We start from the raw sequence: 16,313 nt of genomic DNA, 5'->3' as shown, positions 1-16,313 counted from the left end.
ATTTCATGCATTGGATGGGAGACAATGTTGTTAGGAGAGCTGCTCAAATAAATAGTAAATAATGCCACAGTGTCACTTTTTGGTCAAAACAATGAATGTGAATGAATGAATGAATAGGTACATATAGCAACATTGAATTAATACATAATGGAATGACTATCTATATTAAATTGAGTTGCCTTGAACTGTAATCTGCTCCCAATTGAAAGTAGCTTTCGCAACATTGAACATAATCAAATTTAAATGAATTTTATTCTGACATAGTGGTGCTAAATCTCAAAAAAGAGATCAGTTGTCTGACCAACATACCTTCTCATCCTGATGTGAGTAAAGCAGAAGACAGAAGAACAGATGAAGTTAGACATGTTTAAAGACAGGGTTAATGAGGAGAACACTGACAGATATTAGTGCACAAAAAACATCACATGACGTCAGATGATCAGGAAGTTCATGCAGGAGTAAGCGTATCGAACCTTGTGCTGCATGGCCTCTTTCTGACTGACGAGTTGAGATCGCAGGATGAGCACCTCCTCCTTACGCACCTCCAGCTCCTCATTGGAGGCGTTCAGCTGATCCAGCAGAACCATGTACGGAGGAGAACCGGGAGCAGCGGATCCGGCCTCGGTGCCACCTCTTAGAGACTGACGCATCTGATTTAGATTGTGTTTCAACTTCTTATTCTCAGACTCCAACTCCTGACGCTAAAGATACATGAGAGAGTAAATTCATTTATTCTTAACATTTCACTTTATCAGTATGGAATGATGTATTTTATTTTAAGCTGTGAAAGAAAAGTTAAAAGATTTTGTAATTGCAAAGACACACATTGTGTGTGTGTCTGTGTGTGTGTGTTTACCTTGAGAGATTCATACTCCAGTTCAGCGCTGCGAGCTTTCTTGTGTTCCTCATCATCCTGAAAGACAGGAAAACATCATTTCAACATGATCAATCATTTTAAAAAGCCTGTATTACCATCTCTGTATAAAATATTCCCCAGTTGCTTGACATCACAACATTAGACCTCAGTTACAACAAACCAATATAACTTGTTTACTGGAAGACTTTTGACGCACAAGAAAAGTGCGCACACTACGCTAATACTCTCTCCTGAATACAGAGGAGTCTAAGATGGCGGCGCTACCGGAAGGTAGTTATTTTGGTTTATAAAGTTTTAAATATGGATATTTCTACAACAGCACCACGCGGATTACCCTCAGAAGACCTTTTTTTATCATCCTGGAGCCGTTTGGATTTATTTTGTGAAGGGTGGATGCACATTTTTTGGACTTGAAGGTTGTGGACCCCGTAACTTCACATTTAATTAACTGAAAGATCTAAAACATTTTCTAAAATAACTGAAAATGTGTTTTTCTGAAAAACGATGGACATATGCATCTCGGACAGCTTTTGTCTGAACTATCCCTTTAATACAAATTCTCTATGTCTGTTACACACCTGTTCTTAAATACTCTTGTTGTCTTTTTAATAGCCATTTTTACGTAAGATGGATGGTGTGCCTGAACTGTTATCTATCATAAGTAAGAAATAACTGACGATCGTTGAATTATTCCAAAATAATGCACACCAGACCTGGTACTACTTCATAGCTGTGCGTTTACTGAAAAATAATGCACACCCATATAAGGTTTTTCACTTTGGTATAAATTTGCAATAATAACATTGTATTTTGTATGTATTCTACATATTTAATAATTTTCTAGGTTTTTTTAGCTGCTTTCAGACAATGCAACATTGGTTCAATTTACATGTATACAGGGCCTGAAATTAACACCCGACCACACGCCAAATGCAGGTGAATTTTGCAATTGGCGGGTAATACTGTCAATCTACCAGCCACATTGGTGGGTAGCCAATGCGAATCAGTGATGCGCGGGTCAATGTATAAACAACCCGCACCCGACCGCTGTTTTCAACTTACACGCCCGCAACTCGGACCACAAAAAAATTAAAAATAAATATTGTACCCTACCCGCTCCCTGTAGTAATTAGTAATTCTTTTTCTAATAAAAACATTTGTTTATGTCTTAAGTTTATGTATAGATTACAGTCCGAAACCAGTCTGTGCTTATTTGGTCTTAAAGAGACAGTAACCTCAATTAACATACTTAAGTCTGTGTCATTAATGTTAATCAAACAACCTAAAACAAAGACAAAATCATTTTTGTAGCTCTAAAAAATAATTATATTTCATTCATACAATAAAGACAGTGTTATCATTCACTATTCAGGCAAAAAAAAAACTGCCTGGTAAAAAGTCACTGTGGCAGGTGGACAAAAAAGTTAACTTCAGGCCCTGGATATATATATATATATATCGTACTGTTTTACAATCACAGTAACTGAGCGTATATGTCAAAGTGTAGATGTGTGTTTAAGTGTGTGTGTGTGTGTGTGTGTGTGTGTGTGTGTTTAAGTGTGTGTGTGTGTGTGTGTGTGTGTGTGTGTGTGTGTGTGTGTGTGTGTGTGTGTGTGTGTGTGTGTGTGTGTGTGTGTGTGTGTGTGTGTGTGTGTGTGTGTGTGTGTGTGTGTGTACCCTGGCTCTAGCCCGTTGAAACTGTTCCTCTCTGCGATCGAGTTCGTTTTGCAGTGACTGTTTCTCTTGCTCTAGTTCGGACACTCTCTTCTGCAGCTTCAGGAACAGAGACATATCCAGTATCCCCTTGGAAACATCCTGGAGAGAATAAAACATCCTATAAGCACGCAATAATATACAGTATATTTACATAACATCATATGTTGAATAACTGCTATGACCTCCCCTATATAGCATAAATATTCCTCCATAAAACCAAAACTGAAAACATTCTTGAATATCATGAATGAATATCACCTCTCCTAAGCGAGACCCCTCCTCTGACTCGGCAAACTCGGAGTATGTGCATTCGGATTCGTTGCTGCTGTGTGTGGAGTCTGTACGTCTGTGTCCGGGTTTGGGAATGTTCTGGAAAAAACAGGACACAGGGGTATTTCTTAAAATGTTGTTTTTTGATTATGCATAAATGCAATTTGAAGGGATTATTTACCCCAAAATTAAAATTTTGTCAACATTTACTCCCCCATCGTGTTGTTGAAGATATTTAATGGTAAGCATTAATGTCAATGGATGCCACCAACTGTGTGTTTACCTTAATTTATCAAAATATCTTCTTTTGTGTTTAACAGAAGAAAAAACTCATACAGGTTGAAAACATCATGAGGGTGAGTAAATGGTGACATTATTTTCATTTTTGGGTGAACCATCCCTTTAAGTGAGTATTTGTATATTTAACATTTACCACTGCCAGGCTTATCTCCTCTTTCAAATCGTCGTATTTCTCCTCCAGTCTGAGGTGCTCTGAAAGCAGGTTCTGATATCGAGAGCGTTCCTCGTTTAAATCGCTTTCTAACTGCTGGGTTTCCTCCTTTAGAGCCCTCTGCATTTTTTCTACAAAACACAAGCATTATGTGTTAAAGAAACACACATTAAACAATGGGCCGTATGATAGATGCCACTATATGTGGTTTTGTTGTACCTGTCCACTGCTGGCTCTGTTCCTGGATCAGTCGGTTCAGGTCGTCTTTCTCGTTCTTCAGCAGGTGGTTCTGCTCTTTCAGTTCGGAGATCATCTGTCACAAACAACACACAATCAAAATGAACCTCTTGGATGACTTCACAGTCTGTAATAGTGAAAATGTGGAAGTGTGTCCGAAATGTCCTCATCTTTAATTTGAGAGTATACAGTGTGTGTAAAAATATAGGGTGGGACTGTATTTGATTCATAAAGATTTGACTGGAGGCTGGGATAAGAAGTAGGCTAACAGACCCCACCCACATGACTCTTGTTACATTAACACAACAGTAATGTACCTGAAAAGTTATACTGTATGTAAATGAAAAAGCAAACATTTATTTCTTAAGAAAAACTTACAATTTCAGCTACTATCTATAACCATGACCAAAATAATCAAATCAGTTAGAGTAAAATTTTAATTAATGCACATATTCAATGGTAGTCCTTTAGGCAAATATACCCTAGACTGTTTAGTATACTTTTGAAACTTTAATGTATATTTCAGCATTTATTTATAGTGTAGTACTTTGTCCTATAGATTTCTAATGTTAAATTCTTTACTGTAAACATACAGTTGAAAAAGTACAGTAGTCATATTTCATTGTCTATGATAAATGTTGCTAAAAGATGACAATGTGTAGTGAACTCAGAAAATTAATTTTAAAAGAGTGAAGCGTTCACTTTCTTAATGTAAATCAAGCACTGTGTAAAGTTACATTATGTGAGTTTTCTAGTCCTCTATCTTAAAACTAAAACTACAAGTATTTCTAAGTTCTAGTCTTTATTTCAGTCTCACCTGTGTGAATGTACAGGTTTTGTCTCTTCTCAGGTTTAAACCAGTGAGCCGGTCTCTCTAAGCCCTGAGTCTATGGACACAGAAATGATTTCTGGGTCTTTAGACATAAACTAAACTCTAATAGGGTCTTGGGATAGTGGATTACACTCACAGTACTAGATAAAAGCAAAGATACTGAATATAACAAATTCAGTATCTGCTATTACTATGAATAGGGGATGATGCAATATGACCGCTCTGGTGAAGGAAGTCAGTAAAAAGAACCAATCATCAATTGATAACCACTAATGGCCCTTAGAGTCATGTGAGGCACTTGCAGACCTGTACCCATGTACATTAGTTGAAATAACCTCGAAAAAAGTAGCTAACTTTAAATTCAAGGACTTTCAAGGACTTTCCAGGTCCAATACCCTCAAATTCAAGGATTAAATGTGGGAACACATTTCAAGTGAGAGCAAGATTACATTGTGTATATCAAATTCAACCAATGGTGAGGCTTAACGACAAAGACAGGGAGACGTAAGAGCCAGGAAGTATATCGCAAATCTCAAATATTGCCAAAGACGGCGTTACAGGGACGCAGGAAGTATGGCGCAGAAAACGCAGCGTCTCGTTCCCTTCTCAGGGAACAACAGTTACATACGTAACCACCAGAGACGTTTTCAAGTGTCAAATGCAACTATGCAAAAAAGCATTTTGGTATGAATCAACATTCGCATACAGAAGATATAAGCATTTAAAGCGAACAGTTTAGCACGTGTGCTTAAAAAGTCTAGAATTTTTATGATATTATCCTACACTACACAGGAAATAATATGGATTTTTTTCCAGAAAACTTCTTGCATAAAATAGATTCCAGCACTTTCAATGACCTGTATCCATGTATGTATATTTACAAAACTTCCGAGGGCCTTGAATTATTCACAAACTTTCAAGGATTTCAAGGACCCGTGGGAACCATGTTAGCGCAAATTGAGTTTAAAAAACAAAAGTTATGAAATAGTGGATATTAGGTTTAATTGCTGATCAGAAATATGTTGTTTAATTGTGATTGTAGCACACAATTTTGGAGATATCTGTCTTTCCCCATTCAAGTACAGTAGATATAGTCTTGCATGACTGAAATAACTGCTTGGTGGAGTTGAAAACATTGCCCCCTAGTGGTGGGACGTTGGTTACCCTCACAGGTTTAGATAAAACTTGCAAATGAAAAGATTCTATTAAACGTCTTTATAATGAAATTTGCCTTGGATATAAAACTGTATTTCTCATAAACAAAGGATAAAAAAGTAATAAACATTTGCAAATTAACACTTATTTCACTACAGGAACAAAACGGGACTTCTGGGAGCACTACCGAGTGATGATTCAAATGAGTCAAACTCGATATTGAATCAGTTCATTTAAATGATTAACAATTCATTAAACTGAATCAGACCTCTCAGGGCCTGTCTGAAGTTCACATATCCAAAAACAAGTATAAAATGTTCTTTAAACAGTCAGGGCTGCGTTTTTCCAATAACAATTGAACTCATCACTTAAGAGCGCTTTCTACAAACTACTTAAAGGAATATTCCATTTTCTTAAAAGAAAAATCCAGATAATTTACTCACCACCATGTCATCCAAAATGTTGATGTCTTTCTTTGTTCAGTTGAGGGGAAATTATGTTTTTTGAGGAAAACATTGCAGGATTTTTCTCATTTTGATGGACTTTAATGGACACCAACAATTAATACTTAACTCAACACTTGGCAGTTTTTTTCAACGGAGTTTCAAGGGACTATGAACGATCTCAAACGGACATAAGGGTCTTATCGAGCTAAACGATTGTCATTTCTGACAATAAAAATAACAAATATCCACTTTTAAAGCACAACTTCTCGTTTAGATCCGGTCGTCATGCGCTAGCGTGACCCGACACAATACGTCATGACGTCAAGAGGTCACAGAGGACGAACGCGAAACTCCGCCCCAGTGTTTACAAGTATGGTGAAAGAGGACCGTTCCTACGTTGTTGTATGTCAACTGATACTAATTAATGTCTTTGTATCAGTTTATTGTTTACAATGGTCCGCAAATGTGCGTTTTATATATGTAACAAGTGACCTCCCTACGTCACTACGCATTTGCGTTAGGTCGCGCTGGACCGGACCTTGACGAAAAGTTGTGCTTTAAAAGTGTATATTTGTTATTTTCATGGTCAAAAATGACAATCGTTTTGCTAGATAAGACCATTATGCCTCGTTTGGGATCGTTTGTAGTCCTTTGAAACTCCGTTGAAAAAACTGTTAAAAGTGTTGAGTTAAGTATTAATTGTTGGTGTCTATTAAAGTCCATTAAAATGAGAAAAATGCTGCAATGTTTTCCTCAAAAAACATAATTTCTTCTCGACTGAACAAAGAAAGACATCAACATTTTGGATGACATTGTGGTGAGTAAATTATCTGGATTTTTCTTTTAAGAAAATGGAATATTCCTTTAAAGAACGTTCATTATTCTTGCGTTTTCCAAAAATGCCTTTTAATACGTTCGCACGCAGCATCATTTAAGTGCTACTTACGAGTCCCTATCCATTTATCAAGTGCTGAAATGTCACCTATAGACTCGTAATTGAAGCAAGAGCTTGTTTTTTAAATGTTAATCTTCATCCAATTATTGCACGTAATTATATTGTTTATTATTGTTCAATGTTATTTAAATGTTGTAATAATTTGTGCCTTGTGAAATGATCTTTTCCATATTTAGTTATGACTCATCCCATTGTGCAATGGCTTTTGCAGTTTATATGATTAGTTATTATTTGTTTATATAAAGATGATTCGTATGATCATTTTTTAAGATCTACTTGCTTTTGAGAAACACAGTCCAGGAACAGTGTTGGGTTTAACAAAAGGGCAGGCCGCTGCCATGAAAGGTCGCTCACGAATACTTAAGAGCAAATAGGACTCTTTACAGTCTCTAACCCTAACCTAAGACATGTTGAAGTCAAGTCTACACCACTACATGTCCACAACATGTGTACTGTTTTAGACACAAAAATGCTAACAGGCAAACACAGCCTGTACCTGCTCCATCTCATCCTGGTATTTTTGTGCCCAGTCCTCGATGGTCTTCTTCTCCTTCTGTGTGTTCTGTAGGTCTTTACGCAGACGCTCCAGCTCCTCCAGGAGTGATGTGACTCGGTTGGCATTGTTTTTAGCCTCCTCTTCTGCCCCTCGCAGACGCGTGAGCTCTCCCCGCATACGCTCCGACTCTGCAGCATGACTGATCTCCAGACCGTTCAAGCGCTCGCTGACAGCACGGTTCTCTTTGTGCTAAAACCAAAAAAGATTCAAAGATTAAGACCCATTATTAAAGGAGTTTACAATAAAACTAGTGATGCACCGATGTATCGGCCACCGATATTTATCGGCCGATTTTTGATGAATTTGAAACCATCGGCATATCGGCAATAGCACGAGAAAGGCCGATACCGATTGTTTATTAATTAACTGCATAAAGAAATCCATTATATGTAAAAAATGAGTTAATGTTGTTAATAAAATAAATGCTGAATAGCAAAAACCACCTTTGAAGGTTGTCATGCTGTCTTATTATATTTGTTTTAGCTTAATTTGTGCCTCTCTTATTATGTTGGTCAGTTGAATGTTAATTAGATCCAATCCATGTTCAGTAAAAATAATTTGATGCAAAAATAAACTAGCTAATAGACCAACTGTATAGATTGTATACAAGTGTTTAATAACGGTATCGGCATCGGTATCCGCCAGAAGTTGTCTGTTTAAATCGGAATCGGTATCGGCCCAAAAAATCCTATCGGTGCATCCCTAAATAAAACCCTTTTCAAACAGCCTCTCTTGTCTACAATTGGTTTAAATAAGCTACAGCATCTTCACATATGATGAAGTGTGGTACCTGTTCGTCTATCTTCCGCTGCAGCTGCATGATTTTGTTCTCCATACCGATGTTGAGCTTCTTGAAGTGTTCGACCGATCGGGCCTCGATCTTGAGTTTCTTGAGCTCGCGTTTGGCTCGCATGCGCCGGATGCAGCACTGCAGGTACACGATGGCTCGGAGCGAACGTTTGTACCACTGACGCGCCAACCAGCCGCGCACCATCTTCTGAATGATGATGGCCTTGTGCTCACGCAGAAGCTAGACGAACACAACAAATGCATTATGAACAGGAAAAAAACGAGAGAGAGAGAGAGAGAGAGAGAGAGAGAGAGAGAGAGAGAGAGAGAGACAGTATTAATATGAGTCCAGCTGCTGTGGTCCATCAGTGGGGCAGTCCCTATACTGGAACAACCTGGTCCCAGTAAGATCACATGACCGTATACACAGAGAGGTCACTACATCACAACATCCAACTCAGTTTTGCACCCCAACAGTCTGGTGGAGAAAACTGGTGACATCATGTCAATAATATCACAGCATGTGTTAGACGAGAAACGGCTATGACAAATCTGCTGTGATGCTTTTGTGATCTAAGCTTAAATCTGACTTGTCACTTTACTCACTATATGCCACTAACTATACATACTAATTATTTTTTAAAGGAACATCAAACATCACTATAAAACATATCGTAATGGTACAGACAGGGGCGTAGCAGCCATTTTAAAAGTGGGGGGGGGGCAGTATGGTAATGTGACCTTAAGCTGATGTTTATAATAATACATTCTAAATAGAATACCAATTCGTATTTTACAGCACCCTAGTGGCAATTTTGGGAACATGCCATGATAGCTTACATGAACCTATTTTTGTGAAATCATACTCACAATTTAAAAATACTGCAGGACTTTGAAACCAATGTGAGACCATCTATAGCCTACTTTATTTTTATGAAATAAAGATATTTTATGATAGTTACAATATTTCAGTTACACTACATTTGTATTTTGATGAATATACAAATTACATCTACACTCATTTTATACAACATACATTTTATGAAAATATAGCAATAAAACCTAAATCAATGTATTTACAAGTTTTTAATATTTTCAAGATGGAGGTAAGTTCTTTAATCAAAATATGGCCGTGGGAAGTGGGAGTGCTGCGGGACGGGTGGGAGATTTTTTTTTAAGTAAAAATATTTTGCACAATTTATATATTACTTATGAATATTTTAGGAGATTATTTTTGACACACGTTTAATTTCATTACTGTCTGTGCCCACCCATCTCCGTGGCCTCATCCGAGCGCACTTTCTCCGCCTTGCGTCTTCTGAAGACATGGGTACGCAGCACCATGACCCAGAATAGACTCACACACCTTTGGCTAATGCATGCCCACACAAAAATTCTGAACTCCCTGGGCATTCGTCCCCTAGCTCATGAGAGACTTTGGACTCTATTATACAACCGGCGCAATGCGCGACGCGAGTGTCTTGCTAGAGTAAAGAGTGCGTTGATATTATGCGCATACAGTATTAACGGGATGACAACGCGGGTTTACTTATCACATACATTGATGCAAAGCAGCACAAAAACGCTTTTTAATATGAAAAATTAAAGGATTAAAATGTAAAAGATTATTATTGAGTCTCTTGGACATTAATGATGACCGACTATGAGACGTTAGAAGGCGTAAAGAGCTGCTTCATCTGTAGCTAAGTAAATAAATGCTTTACTTTAAACGAATGCGTCTATTTTTTTAAAAAAATTAAATGCTACCCCACGAATTTATTGCATATAATGACTCTGTACCTGTAGATATGGTGAGATGAGAACGTTTGTAAATTCTTTATCTCTTGTTTGTAACAAATAAATAATTTTTAGAGTACAAACCTTATATAAAGCCTAATATATTCTAAAAATGTAATTATACACCATGTATTTTTTTTATAAAAGTATACAATATCAGAACTAAACCCATTATTATTTTTGTTATATAGGTTACTGTGAGAATATTTTACCACTGTTAATCGACGTGTGATTTAAAAACAAAAGTAAAATATGTTCGTCCGCATGGACATTAAAAATTGTGAAGTTTAATTAATATTATGTTGTTATAATATTATATGTTGTATGTAAATATGTTCTATGTATGTATATCTGAAGTTATAACGAAAGTAATTTCTCCTGGGATTATTAAAAGCATTTCTGCTTCTGATTAATAGCGCATATATTTATCTGATAACTGATGATGTCTGTGTGTTTCAGACCCTGGCTGTGTGCACTGAAGTGTATATGACAATAAAGTAGTAAATCTCAATGTATTTATTTTTATATTATTTAAATAGGCCTATAGGCTCATAGGTTTTTGTTAAAAATATTTCAAATATGTGGCTAAATCATCAGAAACAGACACCGCGAGCGTGATGGCACTATTCAAAGATGCGTTTATTATAACGTCTCAACAGAGTGATTTTGACGGTTTAAAATATTACTTAACACTACCAGTGACAGCTCCCGATGCTCGTATGCGCTTCTCCTCTGTTATGCGCTCCAGTCAGAAACTGAGAGCAGTCAATGAACGGACATCTTGTTCATTCATTATATCACAATAACTGAGCTTCGCAATATTTCCTGCCACATTGCTTCGTTAATCAATACAATTGATTGTTTTAAAAGATCGTCAAATGTTTTTATTTGAATAAGATCTTTACCGATGTATAGTGATTTATAATAGGCTACAAAAAATATATATTACATTTGCCTGCATAAACTGTTTATTTTCTTTATGAATGACAACGTCAACATTTGTTGCTGTTGAATTACACCGGTAGATTCATCAGCGCAGATGATGGGTTTAACATAAATAAGTTTTAATCTATATTATAAGATTTGTAAGCTGTGTTTAAATGTAAGTGGTGCAACACAACTCGAATTAAAATTAAACTGAGATAAACAAACCATATTATAGCTCTAAACTCTGCTTATTTTAATCTGTGCAACCCACGCTGAATCCTGCGCAGCGTGAGGAGGTTCATAGTGTATTTTAACTACAGTTAGGTTAAATCATAACATGAAAACTTTATCGCGTAATTTGTGTCATAACAACATACTGCAACATTATCTAACGTGTGTTTGAAAAAATTATGTAGGCTAATCGTCCTTTGCTTTTTTCTGGAGTGCATTTTATCCCAGACGGCGTAATAGCAAAAGTGAATGAACAAACGAAACTTCACAAGAGCAACAAGAGATTTGAAGCTCATGCAGACACACTATGTGATTGGCTGAATGTTAGTTCACTCAAATCTAAGTAACAAATCAAAGAACACTGTACATGACGCACTGCGCTGTTGCTCGCCAGAGCTCGCCTCCGTCTCTCATTAAAAATGTATGACTTCTGGCAACTTTGATGCTTGATGGCCTTGTGAACGCACAGTAAAAGTGGGGGGGTCGTGACCCCCCCGTCCCCCCGGTTGCTACGCCCCTGGGTACAGATGTAGTTTGTTTGGTTGTAAACCTTCTCCAGGGATGCAGTACGCAGCTTTTACTGGTCATGTGTCTCATGCCTAAAATAATTCACTGGTTTCCAGTGTGTTAATTATAAACTGCCCTGCTAGCATCATGTGTTACATGTTTATCTCTCAGTACGCATCCATGCAATTGTTTATTTAAAGGTTACAGTATTACCTAAACTACATTATATTTATTTATATATGTGAGAGAGTGTTTTGTATGCCTCACCGCTTTGTAAAGCTGTCTTGCCATGTATGCTCTGAGTATGCACTGCATGACCAAAGCTGCGGCCTGTTTGCGTTTGTAGGACTTCCTTTGTACATACATGCGCTGATACTTCTGGATGACGATCGCTGCCCGTGTGCGACGCAGGAATTTGGCCAGGCTGAATACAGAAAATATTGTTAAAGTTGAACTGTACTCGGTACAATGATGTGTGTTTGGGCCCCGCCCACTATGAGAAATCCCCTCACCAGCGGGCCTGGTATCCACGGACGAATCTCTGGATGGTTGTGGCGGCGCTCTTCATGCGCAGGTACTTCTTACGCGCCAGCCAGCAGCGGATGGTCTTCTGGATGCGGATGCAAGCGGCACGCAACTTATCTGCACGCAGTTTCTCCAGGTACGCGACCTGTCCGGCTCGGAAAAAGATCTTGGTTTTTCCGAACTGGTACTTATCTGGATCCTAATGGATGAAGAAAAATAAAGAAACAATAATCTTACTGGAGTTTATTGAAACAATATAAGACTATTATTATTATTAAAAAAATTCAATGACTGGTGGATGAGTAAAATAAATAACAGATTTCCATAAAGTTACATTTAAAGGCGGGGTGCATGATTTTTGAGAAAGGCTTTGGAAAAGGGAGTTGGCCGAGAACCAAAACACATTTGTGGCCAATCAGCAGTAAGGGGCGTGTCTACTAACCCACATCGTTGCCTGGGTTGCATATGTGTGGTCCAGATTCTATTGGGGTAGGGGCGTGTTGGCTAAGGTGATTTCAAATGTCAGCATTGGCTTTCAGAGATCATGCACCCCGCCTTTAATTTGTTAAAGGAACATGCCCGTATTTTGGGATTTTAGCTTGTTCACCGTGTCCCACAGAGTTGGATAGGTCCATACATGCCATTATCATATCCGTGTGTGCTGTGACTCTGTCTGACGCAGCCCCCGCTAGCTTAGCTTAGCACAAAGACTGGAAATGAATGGCTCCAGCTAGCAACTGCTCTCAGTAGGTGACAAAATGGTGCCAACATTTTCCTATTTGTGTGTTGTGATTTGTGTGGTCACACCGTGTGCAGGTGGCAGGGTGATATGAGACACAGACATCTTTTAACAGTATATATACATGGAACTATATTCTCAGAAGGTGAAGCACCGATACTTGGGTGGAGTGATGTATACGGTTGAAGGATTTCTGTGTCTCATGTGACCTTGTTGTTTGTGCACACTGTGACTGTGCAAATCACAACACATAAATGGAGAAGGTTTGCGTTGTTTTGTCGCTTATTGGGAGCAGTGTGCTGGCTGGAGCCATTCACTTCCGGTCTTTGTGCTAGGCTGGGCTGGTGGTGGGTGAGACAGACAGAGTTGCAGCACGCATTGAGATGAGAAGGGTATGTATGGACTTATCTAACTCTGGGGGATATGGTGAATAAGCAAAATTCCCAAAATATGTGTGTGTTCCTTTAACAATAGTTAACTACATAAGTTAAAGTGATAATTCACCCCAAAATAAAAATGCTGCCATCATTTAGTCACCCTCAAGTTATTTCAAACTGGTACAAATTTCTTTGTTCTGCTACCCACAAATACATTTGTAATCAAGCAGGAAGCCGGACCACCATAAATGTCAATAGTAGGAAAAAATACTATGGAAGTCAAGGGTATATATAATGTGACTATACCGCAGTTTAGTTTTACTGCACAGTACCTGCACAAGTTTCTCCAGAACATTCTTGCAGGTCATCTTCTTATCTGTCAAAACATCTTTCTGTTTCATCAAGACACGGTACCTGCTGAAGAACTCCTGATACGTCCACCTGACAAACAACAGCAAGCGCGCACATACAATAAAGATGTGCTTGACAAAGGCGATGCAGTATGGTGCAGTTTGAATATTCAGAGTAGGATACCTAGATGGGAAACCAGCTGCAGAGATCCGGATGGTTTCCAAAACTCCACATGCACGGAGCTGTTGTACGGCCCTCTTAGGATCAAACCTGGAAATGAACCAAATCAGGACAATATTATAGCAGAAACAATGTGTTCATAAGGGTAGATTTCAGTATTGGGAATCTCAGGAACAGAATCTCAGAAACAAGTCCTCCAAAAATGAGTGTTGTGTTTCTAATGAACAGTGGCAGCCGGTGACTTATGTTCCAAAAGGCACAAATTCAAAATATGTGTTCCTTGCAACATGTGAATCTATATGCATCATGTGTCAAGTCAAAATACCTGCATGTTGCACACATGTTATAAGGGTTTATGATAAAAGAAACGCTCATGTTTATGATACACTCACAAGACACTAACTTAAAGGGACACTCCACTTTTTTAAAAATATGCTAATTTTCCAGCTCCCCTAGAGTTAAACATTTGATTTGTACTGTTTTGGAATCCATTCAGCTGATCTCCGGGTCTGGCGGTACCATTTTTAGCATTATCCATTGAATCTGATTAGACCATTAGCATCGAGCTCAAAAATAACCAAAGAGATTCGATATTTTTCCTATTTAAAACTTGACTCTTCTGTAGTTTACATCATGTAATAAGACAGACAGAAAATTAAACGTTGTGATTTTCTAGGCACATATGACTAGGAACTATACTCTCATTCTGGCGTAATAATCAAGGACTTCAAGTGCCCGAAAATAGTCCCCTTGGTAACTTTCAATAGCAGGGGACTACTTTCAGGCGCTGTGTAATATAATTGCGTCATCTTTGTTTATTTTTAGGGCGATGCTAATGGTCTATTCAGATTCAATGGATTATGCTAAGCTATGCTAAAGTGGTACCGCCAGACCCGGAGATCAGCTGAATGGATTCCAAACTGTAAAAATCAAATGTTTAACTCTAGGGGAGCTGGAAAATGAGCATATTTTCAAAAAAGTGGAGTGTCCCTTTAACACTAAACTCTAATTACACACGAGATTAAGCGAGTATCTGGCGAATGTGAGCATCTCTTCTCACATAAACCACTTCGAAGCAAAGCAGGCATGTATTTTGACATAACGGGTGATGCACATAGGTTCACATGATGCGCCAAACACATATTTTGACATGATGAACCACACACATGACGGGCTAAATGCATGTGACGAGCTTCGCATCGTCACCGGCCGGCCGCCACTGCTAATGAAGTCTAAACAATATAACAATATTAATTTATGTTATTACTAATCTACAAGTTACATGTATTCCTCTGTATCATGAGACACTGCGATTTGTGTATCTTAACATTCTTCTGAATTTTCTTGCTCTAACCTGAGACTTTTAAATTTCTACCCAACTATCACTCCTTAAAAATCTATCTATCTATTTATCTATTTATCTATCTATCTATCTATCTATCTATCTATCTATCTATCTATCTATCTATCTATCTATCTATCTATTTATCTATTTATCTATCTATCTATCTATCTATCTATCTATCTATCTATCTATCTATCTATCTATTGTCATTATTCTCAGAAAATATGATTAGACTATGTTTACAGTAAGGTTAAAGGAACAGAATGATAAAAAACTGACGTGAAGGCATATTTGTGATCGTTGGGTTTGATGCAGCGAACATAATGTGGTGTAGTGGCGTTCAGCGTCTCCATTAGTAAATGCAGAGAATTCCGGAACTAAAGAAGAGAAATTGAAACATTCAACAAATAAGTTCATCTTGAATTGTCAGTGTCAACCAAAAATATCATTCATACAGGCAATAATAAATACAGGTAAAAAGCCAAGCATTCACCTGCAGTCCGACGGTCTTCTTGTGCTCTTTGCTGGATTGACCAGCTTTGCTCTTGACTGGTTTGACACTGAGACGAGTGCGCCCTCCAGGGGCAGGAGCAGCACCTGTCGGACTCGTGGCTTTCTCCACATCCTGAAACAGCTCCACCAGCAGGTCAAACTGGAAATTACAGCCAAGACAAACTTAACAATCATGCCTGATGGACCATTCCAATACTGTTATTAACCAGAGATGCCTGACTGATAAAATTACAGCTATTAGATCTTAAAACACAACTGAAATATATAAACTTGGTTTTGGTTAGGAGGCCATGAAGACTCTGCAGCTAAATACTGCTTGTCATTTCTCAATCCTGTACACACAGATTTTGGTTATTTATTAAAGTGCATGCAAACTCCACAAAATTTAGGCAGGCTCTTGATTGCTAAACTTGCTGTTGGTTATAATGTTTACATCAGCAAAGACCAAAATTATGCCAGCCAAAAAGTTCAGGATGGTGGGAGGAACTCATTAATAACAATAATATACATTACTGCGAATTCAAGTTCTACCAGATG

At 38.0% G+C, this 16,313-nt stretch overlaps 1 protein-coding gene across 5 annotated transcripts in view; it reads right to left on the bottom strand.

Moving 5' to 3' along the window:
* Nucleotides 1-16,313, bottom strand: part of myo5aa (myosin VAa) — a 67,208-nt gene that overhangs the window by 14,029 nt on the left and 36,866 nt on the right. For all 5 annotated transcript variants that reach the window (XM_055174212.2, XM_055174211.2, XM_055174213.2 and 2 more), the window contains exons 15-28: nt 15,757-15,915; nt 15,543-15,640; nt 13,922-14,008; nt 13,720-13,828; nt 12,259-12,470; nt 12,014-12,170; nt 8,286-8,525; nt 7,436-7,684; nt 3,534-3,627; nt 3,297-3,445; nt 2,852-2,962; nt 2,555-2,692; nt 857-913; nt 474-701 (exon numbers count right to left, since the gene is read on the bottom strand). In XM_055174212.2, the coding sequence (XP_055030187.2) occupies nt 474-701; nt 857-913; nt 2,555-2,692; nt 2,852-2,962; nt 3,297-3,445; nt 3,534-3,627; nt 7,436-7,684; nt 8,286-8,525; nt 12,014-12,170; nt 12,259-12,470; nt 13,720-13,828; nt 13,922-14,008; nt 15,543-15,640; nt 15,757-15,915 (2,088 nt within the window). The remainder of the gene's footprint in view (nt 1-473; nt 702-856; nt 914-2,554; nt 2,693-2,851; nt 2,963-3,296; nt 3,446-3,533; nt 3,628-7,435; nt 7,685-8,285; nt 8,526-12,013; nt 12,171-12,258; nt 12,471-13,719; nt 13,829-13,921; nt 14,009-15,542; nt 15,641-15,756; nt 15,916-16,313) is intronic.

This window comes from Misgurnus anguillicaudatus, chromosome 15 (assembly GCF_027580225.2).
Source record: "Misgurnus anguillicaudatus chromosome 15, ASM2758022v2, whole genome shotgun sequence".
NCBI classification, from domain to species: domain Eukaryota; kingdom Metazoa; phylum Chordata; class Actinopteri; order Cypriniformes; family Cobitidae; genus Misgurnus; species Misgurnus anguillicaudatus.
The sequence above is the reverse complement of the archived record's forward strand: the minus strand, read 5'-3'. Positions and strand labels throughout refer to the sequence as shown.